The sequence below is a fragment of the Podarcis liolepis genome (assembly GCF_965112155.1).
Source record: "Podarcis liolepis genome assembly, chromosome: 9".
Taxonomy (NCBI): Eukaryota; Metazoa; Chordata; class Lepidosauria; order Squamata; family Lacertidae; genus Podarcis; species Podarcis liolepis.
Window position 1 is genome coordinate 5277651 of NC_139564.1, and position 21242 is coordinate 5298892.

General features: G+C 47.9%; 1 protein-coding gene across 1 annotated transcript in view; it reads left to right on the top strand.

Annotated features, from left to right (window-relative positions):
- The first annotated feature begins 539 nt into the window (after positions 1 to 539).
- DNAAF9 (dynein axonemal assembly factor 9) overlaps positions 540 to 21242 on the top strand; it is an 84282-nt gene continuing 63579 nt past the window's right edge. Inside the window, exons 1-4 of the mRNA XM_083458602.1 lie at positions 540 to 910; positions 8304 to 8383; positions 18054 to 18173; positions 19567 to 19691. Of these exons, the coding sequence (XP_083314728.1) occupies positions 816 to 910; positions 8304 to 8383; positions 18054 to 18173; positions 19567 to 19691 (420 nt within the window). The 5' untranslated portion in view covers positions 540 to 815. The remainder of the gene's footprint in view (positions 911 to 8303; positions 8384 to 18053; positions 18174 to 19566; positions 19692 to 21242) is intronic.

The following is a 21242-nucleotide window of genomic DNA, read 5'->3' on the forward strand; positions in this document are numbered from 1 at the left end:
CATTAAATCCAGTGCTAGGAGAGCGGCAACATGAAAACAGGGCCTTCTCAGTGGTGGCTCCGTTTGTGGAACAATTATCTTTACAACGTATCTTCAGGTGCCTAACCTTCAAAGCCGGCAGGATGTTTTAATGTATTCCGCCACAGACACGCCCCGCCAGGTTTTAATGTATGTATGCACGTTTTTGTTTCTTTGTTAATCCTTTTTGGCGAAAATATAAAAAAGTGAATAAAAAAATAAATGAATGAAATGTGTAAGGGGCTGACGGAACTTCCTCCTCATCTGGGGCTCGCCCTGCAGGTATAGGGCGGTATACAAATTTAATAGCTAATAATAATAATAACAATAAGGAAAGTGAGGCAGGGCTGGGCGCCCCCTTTCCGCTGAGGGAGGCCTAGCGCCAGCCTCGCAGCCCCTGTTGCTAAGGCGACATCCTGACGACGAGGGCCGTTGCTAAGGGGAGGCCCTTCTTCCGCGTTAAGGAGAGTGCGCGTTGCCAGGGGGCGGGGCTAGGCGGCGCGTTGCCCGGCAACGATTGCCGCGGGGCGGGGCCGTTCCGCGCCTCCTTCCTCCTCCCATGGAACAGCTGGCCCTGTCGGGACGTACCATTGCGAGCGAGCGAGGGGGGGGGCGCAGCGAGAAGAGCCGGCGGGCGGGGGGCGCCGTGGGCGGGGCGGAAGGGCAACGGCTCGCCTCTTTCTCCCTCCAGCTGAGGCGGAGTTGGTGCGTTCCCCGCTCCTACCCCCCCCCCCCGCCGCTCGGTGCTGCAGGGAAGGCGAAGCGGAGGCGGCGGCGGGTGCTGGGCTGACAGGACAATGGCGCTGCTCCCCTCGGCACGGAACCCCCTGCTGCTGCCCCCGGCCCGAAGGGGGCGCCCCAAGGCCCGAGGAGGGGCCCAGCCCAGCGTCAGGTGAGGAGGGGTGGGGGTCGAGGGAGGGGGAGGTGACAGGGGGGCTGCCCTGGGTGGGGTCTGAGGAGAGGAGAGGGGCAACGGGAGGCGGGGGGAGGGGAAAATGAGAGGGGTGGGGGACAGGGGGTGGGAGTGAGGGGTCGTGGGGAGACGAGGAGGGGGACGCGGGGGGGGGAGGGGAGGGTAGCAGGGGGTGGGGTGGGGCTGTCCTAGGTGGGGTCTAGAGGGAGTGGAGGAAAAGGTTGTGCAAAAGTGGGGGTGGAGTGAGCATGCATTATTTTATACATGCATGTGAATATACACACATATGCACACACATATGTACACACACACGCACATATACACGTATATGTATATATTTTCTTCTCCACCGTAAGGTCCCAGGGCAGGTTGCCACCGCACAAAACCAAAAATCCAATGAAACAAAGCCAGAACATGTGGCCTTAAGCAACAAAGGCGGTGGCCTTGCAAAAAAAATCGCATCTTCCTGAACAACTGTCAGAGGGTTAGGGTCGTGTGGGGTGTAAGGGGTGGGGAATGCCATGATGCAGATATTCGGGGGGGTTGCTTTGGTACAGAATCGGTATGCATCATATCTCGGGGTGTCAATAAGGGCAAGGGGTATCTGGGAGGCTGGGAATAGGGGAGTTGTTGTGCAGGCAAGAGCTGACGTTGGGAAGGGTTAGGGGGCGCTGGCAGTAGGTGCTGCTTGAGGGAGGCAGGGCAGGCAGTGGGGAAGGGCTACAGGAAGGTGGTGAGGGGCCTGGTGGGGGGGGTGTGGACATGAGCTTTGGGTTGAGCTGAGGTGGGTTCTGTTGGAGGGTCTGCCTTGCTGCAGAAATATGCAGAGGGTCAATGAAGGAGAGGGGTTGTTGGGTCCAGGTGGAGGATAGTATGGCCAACATGGGGTCACCTCAGCACAGAATATGCAGGGGGGTGAGTAAGAGTTGTAAGGAGGCTAGAGGGCAAGATGCGTAGGGAGTGGGTCATTGGGTGGTGGGTCCAGGAAGGGTAAGGGCTTTGTTGCAGATGTTTACAGAATACAGGAAATTGGTGTGGGGTAGGAAGCATAGGGGGCACCCAGAGGCAGGAAGGGTGTGGGTGCAAGACTGGGGAGCTGCCTTACTAGTTTGCATTTGGCCCTCTCTGTCAGGGCTCACATTGGTTTTGTGGCACCATTTTTCAGGGACCAAATAATTCAAAAAAATTAAAGTCTCACCTGAGCATACCCTTGGGAGCAGATCCTGTTGATTTGGGTTCCAGGCAAGTTTAGGGTAGTAGATCAAATTCCTAGTTATTCTTCCACCCCCACCCCCCGCCAAAGTGTATTCAGAGGGCTAAGAGTTTGCCCAGGGCCCAACCCCTATGTGGATGAGTAGTTAGGTTGATAACAGAGGTTGGAGATAAATGTTCATTGAGATACCAGTTACTGAAGGCAGCTAGTAGGTTGAGTTGTGCGAGTGACGCAGTGTCTGGGCCAGTAAGCAGTGCCCTGTGGATGCATTTGAGCTCTCCTGGCACCTTTCCGAGTTGGTTATCAATCTAGCAGGCAAAAATCATAGAATCATGGGTTGAGGAGAGAAGAGTCTTGGCTGGATGCCTTGGGTCCAGTACAGTTTCAAGACGGAAGTCTTCAAGGGAGTCAAAGAGTGTGATGGAAAATGGCTGATGTTGGTGTGGGACTTAAAATAAGACTTGGGAACACGTAGTCTCTTGGATTATTCCCCCATTCTTCATGCAGGATAGGCTGATGGAGGAAGGTGGAGAAAGCTGTGGTGGTGGGTTCACAATGTTTGGGGTATGTCAGATCGGTGGAGGCTCTATTAAGGAGGTGGCTTGTGGTGGTGATGGGACTGTAGGATGGGGCAGTTTGGGAGGGTGCATGTTTGAAGTGGTTACTTTGAGGGAAAGGATGTAGAGAGGATAGGCTTTAGGGGAGAGATTGTAAGGACAGCATGCAATGAAAGCAGGAGTTCTTTGGAACCACTGCTTCTCCTCTGTCATTTGGATGAACGTTGAGTATGTTGGGCAACAATATTATGAACTGGAATATTGAACACAATGACATTTAAATACGCTTGCAGAGAGCTGGATGAGGTCTTGTACCACTGCAAAAGCAGGGCAATGCATCCTTTAAAGCAGGCTAAGATAAAAGCCAAGGCGTTTTGGTGAGATACCCCTTTGGAGTCTTGGAACGTGCGAAAATATTTCCCAGCATCTTTTCTTTTGTTCCCAGCCTCCCCTCTCCTTTCATAGCAAATCCACAAAGCGAGGATGAGATCAAATTCTTAAAAGTGTGTGTGCGCATGCCTCTTAAGCCCTCCCAGACAGGCACAAAGAATAGCAGCCTTTCTCTTTGCAATATGTTTACATGGCTGCCTGTGTGAAGGTTAAATTCCTCTTTCTTGTGGGGTGGCAAATTAAATTAGTCACAAGTGTGTGCGTAGGGGGGAGATGCCTAAGGGGGGGAATCGTCTGCAGGCCTGTGTTTTACAGTTGTTCGTGTGAGAAAAGCCCCGTCTCCAAATAATTCCTGTTCAGTAATTGGAAAGAATGCAAGACTTGGCTTCTGATTTTTTTTCCTTCTTCTGAGTTCTGATTATTTAAGCTTTTTTTTAAAAAAAGAGCAAGCAAGCAAATGGCTTCTAATGAAGCTCTATTAGCTTAGCAGAGCGAATGACCTTGGGAAAGGAGCTGCTGTTTCAGAGCTACCTTGGGGATTTGTTCTGGAGAAACAGATGTAAGTAATGAGCAGCGTACAATATTTGCCCGCCCCTTAGAATGTCATCTGTTCACATTCTCCTCCCAGATCGCAATGGCATTCCATTCCAATTCCACCCCCCATTCCTTGTTTAACTTAACGGTACTTTGCAAATCAAATGGTGCTAAGAGAGAAGCAGTTGCCTCACTGCAGAAAATGTACTTCCTGGGTTGCTAAATGAGCAAATATAACAGTGTTTGCACAAAGACTGGCTGTGTTTCTCTGTGCCTGTCTTCCTATGCTACAACTGGAGAAATGTCACAAGATGATATTTCTTGTGTCTCTTTCAAGCACTTCAAAATGAGCGGGCTGGAGCTAGAGTTTGGCACGCAAACAACCAAAAGCCCTGGCTGCCTGTCAAAAGGGAAAGGGAAACATTTTCCATGTTCCTTAAATAAAATTCCGTTAAACCGCTGAATGCGCAGCTCCCATAAAGCATGAGAGCTTATTTAAATTTATAAATTCCCTCTTCAAATGACAGTAACCGTGAAGACATTTGGAGCCCAGGAGAATGTTACAGTGGCGTGTCTCCTTCCTTCCTGCATACAGGGGCTCTCTAGCAAGCCCACCCTGGTCTACATGGCTGGTGTCCTTTCCTTAATGAGATCTTCTAGGCCTCAGTAAACCAGTCCTGCTCAGTTATAATAAATACCCTCCCATTCTTTGCATGCTCTCTTTGCTGCTGGGAGTGGAGTGGTGGATATAGCATTGAGTTTGGGCCTGGAGGTGGGAGAAGCATGTTCAGATCTCTGCCGAAGTTCAAATGTGTGTTCTCTTTTCCCAGACCACCTCTCCACCCAGTGACTTTATGGGAGCTATAGCAAAAATCAAATATCTTTAATACGGTCAGTGACCAGGAAGCAATTTATAAAATATGACATTAAGAGTAGTATTGTGCTACGAGTAGCAGTAAAAAATGGCCAATTCTCAGAATTGGTGCTTATATTTATGACCAGGTTTCGAGTTTTAAGTTTTAAAATTCAGTTCAGGAGTCGCTACTGTTTATTATCGTTTCTTCGATGTTTACAGTTTGGACTCCTTTGTAGACATCATTGCTCGTCTTATTCTTGTTGCAATGTAACAGTACTTTGCCACGGACCTGTTAATTTCGGGCTCTTTGTCACCTAAGAGGTGTCTGATATAGGTGTTGTCTGTACTACGAGGTATTTTCCTCAGAATCGGTTCTATCAGCTCTTTTCTTGAGTCTCGATATAATGGGCAGTATAAGATGACATGCCCAATGGTTTCGATTTCATTGCTGTTACAGGGACATAAGGAGCTATAGCAAGATAAGGGTCCATGCTCAGTCCATGGTCAACTCATACCTCTTCCACTCGACCCATATGTTGGTTCGCTCCAATGCTGAGCTGAATTGACTCTGTGAGCATCTTGGATGTTCATTCTCTTTGTCAAACATATCCCTTTTCGTGTCTCTTTGGTTTTCCTTCTTTGATGGTCTCCTAGGCTGCAACCCCACCATTAGACCTGGGCAGTTCCACCACCATACTTCTCCCTGTTCTTTTCTAGGATTGCTTTTCCTCCAGCTTGGCATCTGATCTTAGGGATAGAAGCTGCTATGTGGAAGCCCCTAACTAGAGGAGTATTTCAATGCAATATCTGCTGCAGCAGGGGAAGGGAGACTTTTGACTTGCAGTGTCTACTAGACATCCCGAGATCTACTAACTGGTTTTGGGTGCAAAAACTTTAAAAAATAAATCATTTCCTGATTACCCCCGGGGAATGGCTCAGTGCCTGGGGATCTTCTTTGTATGCAGAAGGTTCCAGGTTCAATCCCTGATCTACTACAAATCACCCAGTGATCCAGTAGTAGATCTTGCCCTATCTTCTGCCTTTCCCTTTGCTACAGAATGGCTTTTTGGGGGAAGAAGCACCCCAGATTCTTTTGTACCCCTAGTATGCCCTAGTAAAACACCCTTGCAAACAAGTCCACAACTGTTGCTAGCTCACTTGACCTCGTATACCCATAGGTGTGGTGTTATTTTTCCCAGGCAGTCTAGATAGTGCTGTGGCCATCCGTATCAAATGTAGCACAGCCTGTTGGCTGACTTTATCCGCACAAAGACTTGAGATGAAAGTGAGACACACTTCTTGCCGGCTGGCTCTGTTGATATCTCCAAAAACATCTCTCTCCACCCTTTCGTTATATATCTCTGCCAAGGGAAAACAACATGGAGTGCATCTGATGAAATGGACTCTATTCCATAGAAACTTCAGCCACGATAAATTTGTTAGGGCAGTATTTGGTGTTAGTCATACTCAGAGTAGACATACTGAAAGTAGCTTAAGTCAGGGATCAGCAACCTTTTTCAGCAGGGGGCTAGTCCACTGTCCTTCAGACCTTGTGGGGGCCGGACTATATTTTGAAAAATATAAATACCCTGCAAGCCGGTCCCGCAGCTGCCTCCGGACCTGGAGGAGGAGCGCACTCTGGACGCTTCAGGTTACATACGCTTCAGGTTACAGACTCCGCTAACCCAGAAATATTACCTCGGATTAAGAACTTTGCTTCAGGATGAGAACAGAAATCGTGCTCCGGCGGCGCGGCAGCAGCTGGAGGCCCCATTAGCTAAAGTGGTGCTTCAGGTTAAGAACAGTTTCAGGTTAAGAACGGACCTTCGGAACGAATTACGTACGTAACCCGAGGTTCCACTGTACAATATAGAACTAGGAAATGATGGTGAAATGTTTTTCCCCCACTAACTTCCAGTGCGAAGAGATCTGTGCAATACTTTCCTCATTTACTTAAAGCATGGAACAAGTGAGCATAAGAGACATGCTAGATCAGACCAAAGGCCTTCCTAGTCTGGCGTCCTGTTGTCACAATAGCTAACCAGACAACCCCCCAAGGGGAGGGCCTCAAGCAGAACATGAAGGCAATAGCCCTCTCCCATTGTACCCCAGCAACTAGTATTCTCAGCCATGCAGCATCTGATGTTGCGGGAAGTGTGAAGCCATCAAGAAACTAATAGCCTTATCCTCCATGACTTGGCCCCCGATATAGCTTTAAAAGGGGAGTAAGGAACCACCGCAGCTTGTGGTGGCGAATTCTAACTTTCTTATGTGAAGTACTTCTGTTTGTCCTGACTCTTCCAGCATTTAGCTTCATGGGGTGATCCCAGCTTCCGTATCTTCTCCTGCACCATCAGACATTGAGCATGCACCTTCATCCCATGATCTAGTGCAGGCATAGGCAAACTCTGCCCTCCAAATGTTTTGAGACTACAATTCCCATCATCCCTGACCACTGGTCCTGTTAGCTAGGGATGATGGGAGTTCGAGTCCCAAAACATCTGGAGGGCCAATTTTGCCTATGCCTGATCTCCTTGCTGCAACTGTGCTGTTTGGCTTGTCAACTTTGCAAGCAAATTCTTTTGTGTGCAGGATGCTGTTTCTGCATAAACAGGAAGAAACATGTCAGTGACTCCTTAACCAGGCCAGCAGCTCATCCAGCTGACTGACTGAACTTTTCAGTTAGGGAAGTTCACAGGAAAACCCCTTCCTCTAAGCCTGTATATAACGCTGTTTGCTCAGAATTACAGCATTATTTTTCCCGCCTTGTAGATAATTGAATAATAGCAAATTGTATACATGCTGATCAAACGATCAGGTTTTGCAAATGTTAGATAATGGTTGTCATCCGGGGACCTCACAGCTAACTGTGGTTGTCTGTAGAGATGATCGCAATTCAGCAATATATAAATGGTTGAAGTAATAATTACTTTTGACACTTTCCCATAACTCTTTCAAAAATCAATAATGGGGCAAGCATGGAGGGCCCCCTCTTTGCAAGGGGGGGGGGAGTCCAGTTGGACATGCCCATGCAGTTTTGAACTTTGTCTGATGAATGTGAGAGGTGGATGATAGCCATAACTCTCTGTTGCTAGTTTTATGGGCTGCTCTTGCATTATGTTCGTTAGCTCTTTGCATTCAGAACAAAGGTCAACTCTTTGCATGTCAAGGCTTGCCTGTTTGGCCAGCCTGGTGTGGCTTGAGAGTAAAATCATGCACTGGTCTGTTGACAGGGTTACTTGGTGTTTATGATCAAAGGGAATGTGTTGCAATTCAGATTAGGAATGAAACTCCTTCTGGAAGTACTCAAAGAGAAAGCCAATCCTCCGGACCTCACAGGCCAGCACAAGGCACACCCTGGCTTGCAGTGGACGCTCAGCATGAGTTCCAGTGCACAAATGTGTCGGTGACCTCCTGGTGGCAAAATGGTGTTTTGGTAGCAGTTGTGCTGCCCACGTGATATCTATCGCCTACTTTGCCAAGTGCCCTGAACTGAGTGAAAAATACTTTTGTTTTCAGCAGGCACAAAAGGTGGAAGATAAGTTCACCCAACTGGTAGAAACGCTTTAAAGTGATGAAGCAGAAATCACAGAGGAAAAGTGAGTGGGCTGATAGCTGGAGACAGAGAGAGCTTTTTGCAAAATGATGAGGAAAGAGCAAAGGCCTGCTTCTACTAAGTGTATATGAATACTGACAGTTTCAGAACTCCTGGTACAGTACTGGTTTGCCAGAAGACAGATCTCTTTCTGCAAGCCTTGGCTCCCAACAGATTGAAGTCCTTTTTTAGCATCGCCTCTAACCGTCTCCCGTTTTTCTTCACAGTTGTAGCCGCCTTCGACAAATTCAGAACATCCTGACGCAGAGCAGCAAATCCCAGCCAGATGGAATACTGTGCATTTTGGGTAAGTTCTCCCTACTTATTCAAGTGCACCGACAGCATTATTGAAATGTGCAAGCTAAAGCCAGAAGTTGTGTTTCAGGATCCTGGAAATATTCAAAGAGGGCTCAAGCATTTGAGGAATGTTACTTGCCCATAGCAGCTGAAATGTGTTGATGAGTTGAATGCAGAGCCCCTTAGAAATGAATGGAACGAAGAGGTCACACAGTTTTAAATCTCTGGCTAATGCCAAGGACCCATGTGCTTTTAAGGATTTAGTGGTCTCCTAAGAAGCACATAGAGACAAGGCAAACATTGAGGATGGGCTGTGGCTCCATGATGGAGAACATGCTGGGCATTGGAAGGCTCTGGGTTCAATCCTTGTCATCTCTAATTGATGAAGGGTAAGGTAGGGAGATGCCTGGCCTTTTATCCCTGGACTTGAAACTGGCTCTTCCCAAAAGACCAGTGTGCGGAAATGGAAAGAAGTGTGTTTGCTGCTTCAAGGACAGCGGAGCCCCAGATAAAATAAGTCAGGTGTCAGGGACTTGCTAGATGATGAAGAATGGTGGGCGGCTTCTGCCAGAAAACCCCCTGCAGGCATGGCCAAACTTGGCCCTCCAGATGTTTTTGGACTAGAACTCCCATCATCCCTAGCTAACAGGACCAGTGGTCAGGGATGATGGGAATTGTAGTCCCAAAACATCTGAAGGGCCAAGTTTGGCCATGCCTGCTAGGGAAACCTCAGAAGAGGAAGGCTCAGAGCCAGGGAAGTGGTGCTGGGACATGGAAGACAGGTCACAGGATGAAGTGTGGGGCCAGAATGCTTGAATGCTGAACAAGCCACAGACTTGAGTGAGACAAGCCTTACAGTCTGCATACCTGGAGCAGCCTTCGTTGTTGAAAGACAGATACAGTGGACGCTTGGGTTGTGAGCGTGATCCGTGCGGGATGCGCGTTCGCAACCTGCAGCGTTCACAACCCGCGTCTATGCACGTGCGGGTTGCAATTTGAAGCTTCTGCGCATGCGCGACCGCCGAAACCCGGAAGTAATCCGTTCCGGTACTTTTGGGTTTTGGCAGTCCATAACCCAAAAAAACGCAGCCTGAAGCGGATGTAACCCGAGGTGTGACTGTACTACAAAAAAGAGTGAATCTCTCTTGAGTACTGGAGGCTGAATAATGTGACTGGCCTGAGAGATTTGTCTCTAAACGTGGAGGCAGCGCTGGAAAATTTTCAGGCAATCTGGTCATGCTTCCTGGACGGTCGTGAGTAAGGCTGACGGTGGAATGAATTGGGATGTGAGACACTTTCCTGCTTCCTGTCTCCCTCCCCGTCCTCATTCAAAAACGTATCATTAGGAGAAGGCTTGTTTTTCGCTGTCTTCTTCTGTGTTTCAAGTTTGTAAAATTTATGTGCGAACTTGCGTTGCGTTTAACTGTGAACATGCACCAAGGACTGGCTAGCAGATGGGTTGGAAAGAGGAGGATTAAATGAGTTGCAGCTTGGAAGAAAAAAAGAGGCATGGTTTTGTCTGAGTAGTTAAACACTCTGGGCACTGTATATTATCCATCCATGAGTCAGGGAGAAATCTCTGTGGTAAGGGAAACGGCTAAACACAATTAAGCAGGCTAAGGCTCAATTTAGGAATGCCTTGGGGGAAAACTTTGCAGTTTGCATGATGTGCCACTTCTAGCTGGCCCTGGATTTCTTGGTGAAATCTAAGCCATGCAGAAGGGCGCTTGCCTGGACCCTAACCAGAAAGTTGCTTTTAGGTGGCTTAACCCAAACTTTGATAACTCTCTGAAGTTAAAGCCATTTGCAGGACACTAGGAATGTGACAAGAGGCTTTGTGGAGACTGAACTATAATTACTCTAGTAAAAAATAACTGAATGCTGTGAAGAAAACTGACAACCCAGGAGGACTGCTGTTCCGCCTGGCCTTTGGCTTGGAGTCAATTTGATTCCCTCCCCCTCTTCTTTTTTCCTTTCTGCTCCTGTGATGAGGCTGCATTTTAATGTTTTAATGTTGCATTTAACCTAGTTTTTAAAGTTGTATTCCAATCAACTTGTTTTTATTATTGGTTGTTAACCGCCCTGAGCCCAGCCTTGGCCGGGGAGGGTGGGGTATAAATAATTTTTTAAAATTATTATTATTATTATTATTATTATTATTATTATTATTATTATTATTATTTTGCAAAGTGCTAATGGGCAGCACAGGAGAAGAAGGCAAGCAGGGCCACTCCACCATCTGCAGTGAGAAGCCAGCTGCCAATCAGGTTGCTGCCTGTATCAATTGCCACCTGGCGGTAGCCATTCCATCAGGCTGCAGAGGAAGGGAAGTGGGGCCACTGTGTCAGCTCAACTGCAAAACCAGCAGCTTTTGATTCCTCCTCTTCCTTGAACTGTTTCATGCCAGCTGGTCACTGTAAGCGCTTTGCAGCTAAGCCTTAAAAGTGTGCTATTTTTCTTGACTTGTATCTTAGCACCTCTGGAAGTCTTTTTTCGTCTGAAGAGTAGGGTAAAAATGCTCTTAAGTCAGGGTTTCCCAAACTTGGGTCTCCAGCTGTTTTTGGACTACAACTCCCATCATCCCTAGCTAGCAGGACCAGTGGAGAGGGATGATGGGAATTGTAGTCCAAAAGCAGCTGGAGACCCAGGTTTGGGAAACCCTGCTCTAAACAAATAAATAAGAAGGTGTGCCTGTATTCACATTTTTCTTCCACCCTCAAACCCTTTTTGCATTTGTGTCATGTCTTTTAGAGTATACATGTCAAGGCAGAGGCTGACTTACTAATCTTTGTCAGCTGCCCTGGGAGCCTTTTCAGCGGAAGAGCAGCCTAAAACTGCTGTCAATAATAAAATCCATTCTTCCCCAGCAATGACCTCTTGTGCCCCTTCCCTTCCCGGTATGGGTTATCTCTAGAATTGCCCCCTGGCACTACAGAGTTGCTTTTAGGTACTTCCATGATGAAAGGAGGTTGCACAGCCGACCAGAATTAATTTGCAAGGCTTGCCTCTGCAGATCTGTATATTATGAACGGTGCAAATGTTGCTTAGATCAGGAGTTAATAGAGGTGTATCAGGACTTGGGAGCCTTAGCTAGGAATAACTCAGCTGTATCTCTGGGGGGCAAAGACCCGAAAATAAGTGGAGCTGCTGCAGTATCAAGATGGGGAGAACTTCCTGAACGTACAGCATGAATTGCAACGATAAAATTAACGCAGAGCTGGGCTGGCAACATTGCAGAAAAAGAGTGCTTGGCATGTATATACGTGGGAATGTTATAATTATTGCTGCATTACAGTCATACCTCGTGTTGCTTTCTGCTCTTGTTACGGACTTTCAGCTTACAAACGCGGCAAACCTGGAAGTGTTTACTTCCAGGTTCGCCGCTCGCGCATGCGCAGAAGCGATCTGCGTGCTTTGCACATGCTCAGAAGTGCTCAATCGTGCTGTGCACATGTGCAGAAAAGGCGCTCTAGTTGCGGACTTTTCAGGGTATGAACGGCACCCCGAAACAGATTAAGTCCACAACTAGAGGTATCACTGTATTGTGATAGGTCTTAATATTTTTTTTACGGCTCGTGGATTTCCTAGGCTCAATTAAAAATGGGTGGGAGGTAGGAAAACCAGTCAGGTGTCAAGCCCACGCCTGGGGCACGATGAATGAGCAGAATATAAAACCTCCTAACTTGTATATAAAGATTCTAACTTCCGTGCCCTGTGCAACTCTGAGAGGCACCTGAGTGCCCTAGATTTCTTGCCATGGTCTTCCTGGGCTTTTGTCTGGCCCCTGCTTATAAGTCTGGATTTACTGGCAGCCCTTGAGTTGTATCCCAGCGTAACCCCGTGTGAAAGCCGAGACAGAACAGTGACACAGGAAGCCAGGCTGTTGTGAGAGCTGCAGCTAGTTCCAGCCACGAAAGAGGCCGCCAGATATTAACTGTGATCAGATCTTGGACAGCTTTCATCCTTTCTCGGGTAGCACAGGCTAGATGGGCTAATTGAATGCTTACGGCACAACATATCAAATTTTTCTGTGCTTGGTCCCATCTGAAACCCTTTTGTGAGCCGTTCCCCCAAATGCACCCCTGTTGCATTTCCAGCTAGCTTCTCCTGAAAGAGGGGGAATGTCAACCCAAGCCTGGGAATTTCTGCCCCCTTCTGTTCCTCTCCTCTTAAGCTGGGTTTCATTTTTCTATTCTTTTCTTTTGTTTCATTGGGGAGGATCTGCTGCAGTCTGCAGCCTTAGGGAAATGCTTCAACTCGAAGCTGGAAAATGCATTTTGAATGCATTGCGGTCAGTATCAGAATTGTAGCAAGAGGCGGATTTAAGGGAGTGCGTCAGGTTTAGTCGCACCAGGTGCAGACCCTCGAGAGCGCTGCAACTATGATGTAGAATGGAAGGTGGGGGGGCACCAAATTTTGGTGTCACACAGGGCACTGCGGAAATTTGAGACCCCCAAAGTTCTGTTACTGATTTTAGGTTACCTGGGTAACCGTGTTCTGGAGGTATTTCCCCTAGTCATAATCAAAATAATTTGCTCTAGCTAACCAAGCAAATAAGCCTTACACTAACGAGTGGCGCGCTCTCTCTCTCTCTCTCTCTTTCTTTTTTGGGGGGACGCAGATTTGCTTACTTAGGTATGTGTACAGATTTGCCAACTGAGATATGTGTACGAAATAAATTTAAAAATTAAAAAACTGTCCAGTAGCACCTTAGAGACCAACTATGTTTGTTCTGTGGTATAACCTTTTGTGTGCATGCACATTTCTTCAGATACCAATATGTGTAGATATGTGTAGGTAGACTGGCTAGTAGACCTATTGGCAAGGCCACCATATTTGATGCTGTTTCGTGGTGTGTGCCCTTCAGTACAGTCATACCTTGGGTTACAGCCTCTTCAGGTTGCATTTTTTTGGATTGCGGACCGCTGAAACTCAGAAGTACCGCAATGGGTTACTTCCGGGTTTCGGCGGTCGCGCATGCGCAGAAGTGCTAAATCGCGCTTTGTGCATGCGCAGAAGTGCTGAATCACAACCCGCGCGTGTGCAGACGTGGGTTGCGAACGCTGCAGGTTGCGAACGTGCATCCTGCACGGATCACGTTCGCAACCGAGCGTCCGCTGTATCTGTGTGTCCATGGAGGATGGCATTGTGTGGTTTGACGGGCTTGTTTGAACGATTTAGACCTGATTTATAAAGTATTCTTTGCCTCGGTGTTACTAACATGTGGGCAAAAGCTGCGGTGAAATTCCTGTAAATATATTCTGTAAGCATGGATGGCTTTCTAATCAGTTGGGCTACTTCCTTGGCTGCCATCCTAAAGCTGTTGGTAGCTGGAATCCATTATTTCCTCCCCATACGTTGTTCAGTGTATTTCTGCAAGTGAAGATACCTCCCTCCCCAAAAACAAAGAATGAAGCTCTAACTAACTGTGGAGTGAAAGGCCCCCCCTTTTTCTCCAGGCCCCCCTCCTCCTCCTGGTACCTCTTTGCTTTTGATTCCCCCCAGAAATATGGAGGTTGACATTAACCTAATGTTCTGGTTTTGTGATGCCACAATGGGAAATTTCTTCCATTCATGGGGTTGTTGGTTTTTTTTGCATAAAATCAAAGCAGTTTTGGAACTGTATGTTTGAAAGGATGGGGGAGGGGAGCTTTCCACCACATCAGAGCTACCATTAAACCCCCCCCCCCCAATCTGCTTACTAAATTTTGTAAAAAGTTGATCCCTTTATTCATATAAGATCCAGATTCTGCATGTTATGACTACTCAGGGCTGTTACGGGCCAAAATGTGGGTAAGTTGCATGCAAACCAACAGGGCAAAGATATCATCAGGGGGAAAATGGAAACAACTGAACCTGATTAAATTGTCAGTGGTGTTGAGGAATGGGATTAATTATCTAGAAGAAATGAATAACGGAGTCTGTGAAAAGTGGTATTTTAGGTGGTGGTGTAGACTGCTTTGTGTTATAAAAACATGAGTTCAAGAAAGGACAGCTATGAATGAAAAATGCAAAGAAAATGTTATTGGCAGTTGAAATGTGTGTGAGGTGCCATTTTAAAAAGGATGCTTTTCTTCTTTTTTGATGTATACTATATAATAAAAATAAAAATAAAAATATATTTATATCCCGCCTCCCCAGCCAGAGGTTTTTGTGTGTGTGTAATATTTGTTGTATGCTCTATTATATAGTGTGTGTGTGTGTGTGTAGCATATGTATATAAAAATGAAGTTTGATTATTTAAAAGAAAAATCTGAAATTAACCTGAAGTGGCATGCTGCGAGTGGGACTAGATTCCCTTGGGGGTCTTTCTCCCGAGCCTTTGACTCTCACCTTGCCCCCTCAGCACGGCCAGCCCCTTGCGATGATTACTCTTAACATTTGCCTTCTGCAAAGCTGGAGGTTATTTCTTGGAAAGCTGTCAGCTCCCTCCTGCCGTGACTCAGGGATTTATTCCATAATTCTCATGGGCTCATGTTTTAATCATAAATCTTGCGTTGGAAGAATTAGGTCACCAGATTAGCTTAATAGGAAGCTTCAATCAGCAGCATATCAATTAAGGAGAAATGGTATTTTCAGAAGCAGATGTGGGGCGATTAAGGAAGCGTCTCCGGTGCCCTGCTGCTCAGCACCATGGTTTGGACAGTCTGTAGCATCCTGCTCTTCTCCCCACCGTCTGGGGAATTTAGTCAGTGATAGGATGGGTAAGGTAAAGGTACCCCTGACCATTAGGTCCAGTCGCGGACGACTGGGGTTGCACACTCACCTCGCTCTATAGGCCGAGGGAGCCGGCGTACCGCTTCCGTGTCATGTAGCCAGCATAACTAAGCTGCTTCTGGCGAACCAGAGCAGCGCACGGAAACGCTGTTTACCTTCCCGCCAGAGCGGTACCTATTTATCTACTTGCACTTCAATGTGCTTTCGAACTGCTAGGTGGGCAGGAGCTGGGACCGAACAACGGGAGCTCACCCCGTCGCGGGGATTTGAACCACCGACCTTCTGATCGGCAAGCCCTAGGTTCTGTTTAAAGCATATATTTAAAACATGAGGATCGTGCAGATAACACTAGCAATGGGAAACGGGAGGATGTGCTGGGATGCATATTGCATCCTGTGTACTGCAGTAGCATTTGATCCGAGAGACGACTTAATGGACACAGCTGTTTGGAGTGTGATATACATAGAATCATAGAATTGTAGAATTGTAAGGGACCCTAAGGATTATCCAGTCCAACCCCCTGCAATGCAGGAATATGCAGCTGTCCCATATGGGGATTGAACCTACAACCTTGGTGTTATCAGCACCACGCTCTAACCAACTATCCGTGAGATGTATGTTGGGAAACAGAGTGGAAGCATCTCAAATATCAGCCCCTGCAATTGATGGGCACCTTGAGGATCCCATAGTGGGACGCAGGTGGCACTGTGTTCTAAAACACTGAGCCTTGGGCTTGCTGATCAGAAGGTTGGCAGTTTGAATCCCTTGACAGGGTGAGCTCCTGTTGCTCGGAGTTCTGGTTTGGAAAGCAGGAAGCTCAGATCTGGATTTGTGTCTGGCAATTCCCAACATGACCCAGATAGGTAATGGTTTTGTGTCGCCTTAATCCACGTGAGAGTGGAAGCCCAGGGCAGGCTGCCCACAGATCTCCAGTTACTGATACCTGTCGGTCGCCAGCCAAACGTTGGGAGGAACTTCAGAAGCAGAGCACAATGGAAGCAGCCATCCTTTGTCCTCAGTGGCTCGCATCTAGCAATTAAGGGCTGGGGAGCAGGAGAAAGGAGAGGAAGAGAGACTGGGAAAATGGACGTCACTCTCCTGGGTATCTTGGCCAGTAGCCACTGATGGACCTTGGGTGAAAAAAGCACACAGCCCCACTTGAACTAGATCAACCGTCGAAGAAGGCAGAGAGATCCAAACACACAGGGGACCAGTTCTGTGCCTCAAACGGCAATCGCAAATGTTGAAGCAAAGGCTGAAGTATTTTGGATTTGGGGACAGATTATTCGCACACAAGGAAAGGTGGGGCATGACCTTGGCAGCACCGTTCAAAAATGCTTTTATCCTCCTCTTCATTTGTTCCTGACACCATCTGTTGCTCAGAAGCTCTCTCCCCTTCCAAACTGTCCTCCAGTGCTCCCTGGTTGACCTTGCCGTCCCAATTCCCAGCTCTGCACTCGCCGTTCTTCGGCTTAGTGTATCATAAAGGGATTTTGGGGGAAAAATGATGCTCAATTGTTCCAAACTGGGTAGTGGCCTGAGGTCAACCAGCGTTGCCAATCCCTTTCTGAAAGGGGCAGCTCTGGGCTGGATTTGTGGCTTAGTGTGGGGGAAATAAATATGAAGTGCCGCCCGCCTCCTTAAATTGCTTCTGTAGCATTGTGCCACAAGGCTTTTCTGCTCATTGTTTTTCAAGCAGCTTGCACCTGACTGCATCTCTGTTCCAGTCTCCCCTTTCAGCTGCTCTTCATTCTCTCTTTTGGCCCACTGTCATCCGTTACGAGCATTTTGTGGCTGCTTCAAGCGTTATAGATATTTGAAGGCCTGATGCCACCACAAGAGCTGTTCTTCATGACTAGGCTTTCTGGGAACCTTGGTTTCCTAGCTTCTTGTAGGTCCTTGGCTTGCCCTCTTGATTTCAGGGATTGCTTACTGTCGGCTTGCCTCGCCTTATGCAATCAGCTGATTGGCTCTGGGAGCGTGCCTTCAAAGTCCCTATGGAACAAGCAGTTTAGATCAGGCTTCCTCAACCTCGGCCCTCCAGATGTTTTTGGACTACAACTCCCATGATCCCTAGCTACCAGGACTAGTGGTCAGGGATGATGGGAATTGTAGTCTTAAAACACCTGGAGGGCCGAGGTTGAGGAAGCCTGGTTTAGATTCTGCCGAGGGGTGGAGCGAGCCACTCCATTCATTGGAAGCACATTGAATCCAAATTGATGGTTTGTTTGGAGCAAGTGGTTTGGGAGAAGAGTCCCTCATAGGGAACACTCGTAGACAGCAGCTCCACATGGGACTTCCCCATCAGTGGCTGTTAGCTGACAAGGAGCCCTGATTTTGCAAAGCAACCATTAGGAGCTCAGTTGAGGCTCCCAATGGTTCCTTGGTTGCTACATCAATTCACGTACCACTCCTGATGTCACAAGTTGGGACCTGTGTCAGACCTATATAGTCATACCTCGGGCTGAGCATTTTCAGGTTGCGCTCCGTGGCAACCTGAAAGTAACGGTACACGTTACTTCTGGGTTTCGTCGTGCATGCGCAGACGCTCAAAATGACATCACGCGCATGCACAGAAGCGGCAAATCGCGACCCGTGCACGTGCAGATGCGGGTTTCATTCGCTTCAGGATGCGAACGGGGCTCCGGAACGGATCTCGTTCACATCCAGAGGTACCACTGTATAGGCCCATGGGCTAGAGATTCCCCCTGCTGCTCTTCAGGACCTATTGCAGTTTCAAAAATTAATTCCCACCACCACCACCCTCATGTATTCCTTTGTTTTAGTGGTCAGGGTATGTTGGAAGCTGCAACCTGCTTCCAAAGCATAGGAGACTTAGGAGGAAGGCAGGGACTCCAAACATTTCCCTAGTTTTAGTTGGTTATTCTGTGATTTGGAATTGGAACTGTTGGTTCTTTCCTCCCTATGACCTTACTGTGCATTCCTTACGCTTCCTTCTGCAGGGATTGACAGCCGATACAACGAGGGCTGCCGGGAACTGGCAAACTACCTTCTCTTTGGCTTGTACAACCAGAGCAACAATGAATTTGAAAGATCGGGGTTTCCTGAAGAGGTCCTTGACGGTAAGGGAAAGTGGTGCTGTGTGCTATTTTAAGATGAACACTCAAGGGGACAAATAAGGCTGGTCTTCTTTCACTTCTTTCCTAAAGCGTCTTTGTGGACGTTGATACAACCCTCCCTCTTCCACTTGGCTCCCACAGGTATTCCATTTTATTTAGTTAATTGTTTTTATTTGTGGCATTTCTGTGTTGTCCTTTAACCGAAGTTCTCTGGATAACATACGTTAAAAATGGTTAAAATGTAATGGAGACAATTGAACGCAGGCAGGCCTTAAAATAGGGGGGGGGGATTGTCAAGACACCAGAATCCATTCAAAAGCCCAAAGACCACCCCAAAAAGCCTAGGAGCACTAACTTCCAGGCGGACTTGGGGCCACCAGTGCAAAAAACAAAATGCGGTTGCTCCACCATGAACTTTTTGGGTGGCCTTGAGCAAAGAGCTCCCTTGGGTTGTTTCCTACATAACTGCCTCCTCCACCTCCTTTGTAGGTGATTGTGCCAGCCTGGATACTACATGTGATTTTTACACATGCCAGCACATACCCTTTGAACATCATAAAAGGAAAATATTGAGTGCATAGTGGCCCTCTAACTCCCCTGCCTGTTCCATATTTTGTCATTTAGAAGGGAGGGATCACAAGGACTTAGAACAAAAAACCCAAAGTCCCTGAGTTTGTTTTCCTTTACCCTCCCCCAGCGGCGTAGCGTGAGTTGTCAGCACCCGGGGCAACGCAAGTAATTTGCGCCCCCTAACCCGGGGCAAGGCAAGTAATCTGCGCCCCCCCAACCCCTAACCTGCGAGTTGCCGCTGGCGCTGCCGCGCAAACAACGCTGCTTGCCCGGAGGAGGATGGAGGCAGAAGCAGCCGCCGCCTGTGGCTGGGCCGAGGGGATGGCGGCGGCGGCAGGGTGCAGAGGCTGCCCGTGCCCGGCCAGGCGTCGGTGGCGGCGTCGGCGCTGCTGCAGCGGCTGCTCCTCCTGCGAGCAGTGAGCGGAGCGCAGCCACAGCGACGGCGGGGGGCGCGCGCGCTAGGGCGCAAGGCTGGCGGTGGCGGCGGGGAGCCCGGCGGAGGAAGGAACTTGTCCCTTCCCTCTGGACTCGCGCCCCCCCCAGATGTTGCGCCCGGTGCGGCCGGCACCCCTGGCACCCCCCACGCTACGCCACTGCCCTCCCCATCTCTTTTTCCTTTTGTGTCACGTATTTCCAGTTACCATATGGAGGGGAGACACTATATTGTTTGTTAATGATCTTTCATAAATTGCTCTGGGAACCCCATTAGCTGAAGAGCGAGTAAAAATGTATTAAATAAGTAAGGACTTGTGTGAGCGTTGCATCGGGAGGACAAACAGGTTAGTGACTTGAAAATAACATTAGGTTGATTTCTTGCTCCTTTTAGATGTGATCCTACTAATAAAGCCAGACAGCGTCCATCTCTATTGCAACCCTGTCAACTACAACTACCTTTTGCCATATGTAGCATTCTGGAGAAACTTGCATTTCCACTGCCTGACTGAAAACGAGGTGAGTGGCCGAGTAGCAAACATAGAAGGAACAGCATTTGTCTGAGGCCGTCCTGAGCTGCAGCAATTCTGGCTTCCCACGGAGGCCTTTGGCGTTGCAGAAGATCTCCTTATTCTGTGGAATTGATATGATCCAATGAGACGCTGTTGCAGTGGTCAGACTCCCGACTCCCTTCTCTTTCGTGGAATTTAAATTAAAAATGGCTAAAAAATAAAAACGGAAGATTTGCCTGACTTGCAGCTTGATATTGTGCAAGTTCACGTGGAGGTGCCCCTGGGTTCAGAGGGGCTTACTCTCGAGTAAGCGTGCACAGTATAGCAGCCGTGATCTCTGCTTCATATCACCATTACGTCAAGATGGTGACTTTGAAAAAGGCATAGTGAACCCCTTTCTTGTTAGTTCTGGGTATAAGCTTCTTCAGATACGAAAGAACTAACTTGGTGCTTTTGGACAATTTTTAAAATTTTTATCTATTTATTTCATCTGCGTCAGACCAACACGGCTACCTACCTGAACCCTTTCTTGTTGCCATTCCACAGTTCTTGCCATTTGGGTCATTTTGTGAGAATACAGAAAGGGAAGAAAGAGACCAAATAATTGAGTCTGAGCCTTGATCTCATCTGGTGGTTATGCTTCAATTCTCAAGTTGCTCAACAGCTGGGGCACCCATACATGTCCCATACATGTCAGCAGAACAATCCTTTCTTGCCTTGGTAGCTGCATCAAAACTCCATGGAGGGGGGCTTAAAACACCCCTTTCCTGTCAAAATAACCCCAGTGCAGCAGTTAAGTGAGCACTCTCAACCTGGGGCTTAAATACTTGCCTTTTGGCCAACACACCAGTAAGCCTTTGAGCTGCCAGACACACCCAGCTTCTAGAGCTCCGTGTGATCTGAAGTCCAACCCGCTCATTCGTCATTTGGGATTTGTAAAAGAACCTTTCCAGAATAAAACTACCCCAAAATGCCTTGGGTGTATGCACAGGGCTCCCCATTCTGCATGGCCCACAGGAGAGAATAAGGAAGCTTCTGCACACCTAGGAACTGGTGGGTTGCGACACCAGTTGATCTTCTCCTTGGAAAGGACCTGGAGGCTTGCTGCAATTAGATCAAGTGAAGCACCTTTCACATAGTTCACAATGCTTTTGCCTTTGAAGCCTGGTGGTTCTGGACCGAAAACCATTACTTGGAGCCAGGCTCATTATGTTCTAGCACCTGATGAAACCAAACACCTCTCCAGGCCTGTTGGGATTTAAACGCCCACAGCCTTCAGAAGAGGCCGGATGGGCTCCCTCCTTTATCTGCATATATACTCTCTCGCTGTCTAGATTATCCAGCGCCTCCCTTAAAACTCAACAGTGCTGTTCGTTCTTTTGTCCTGTGATCTGGCTCTGCCACTCAGAGAGTGAGAACAGAACATGATCTGCATAAGCGTGTTGTACGTTCTGCTCGTCTGAGCCAAGCGCACCCTGTGGTGTCTGTTCCCAGTACATTTCTGAGCACAATTCAAAGCGTTGGTGTTGAGCCCTGAATGGCCCCAGCCCTATATACC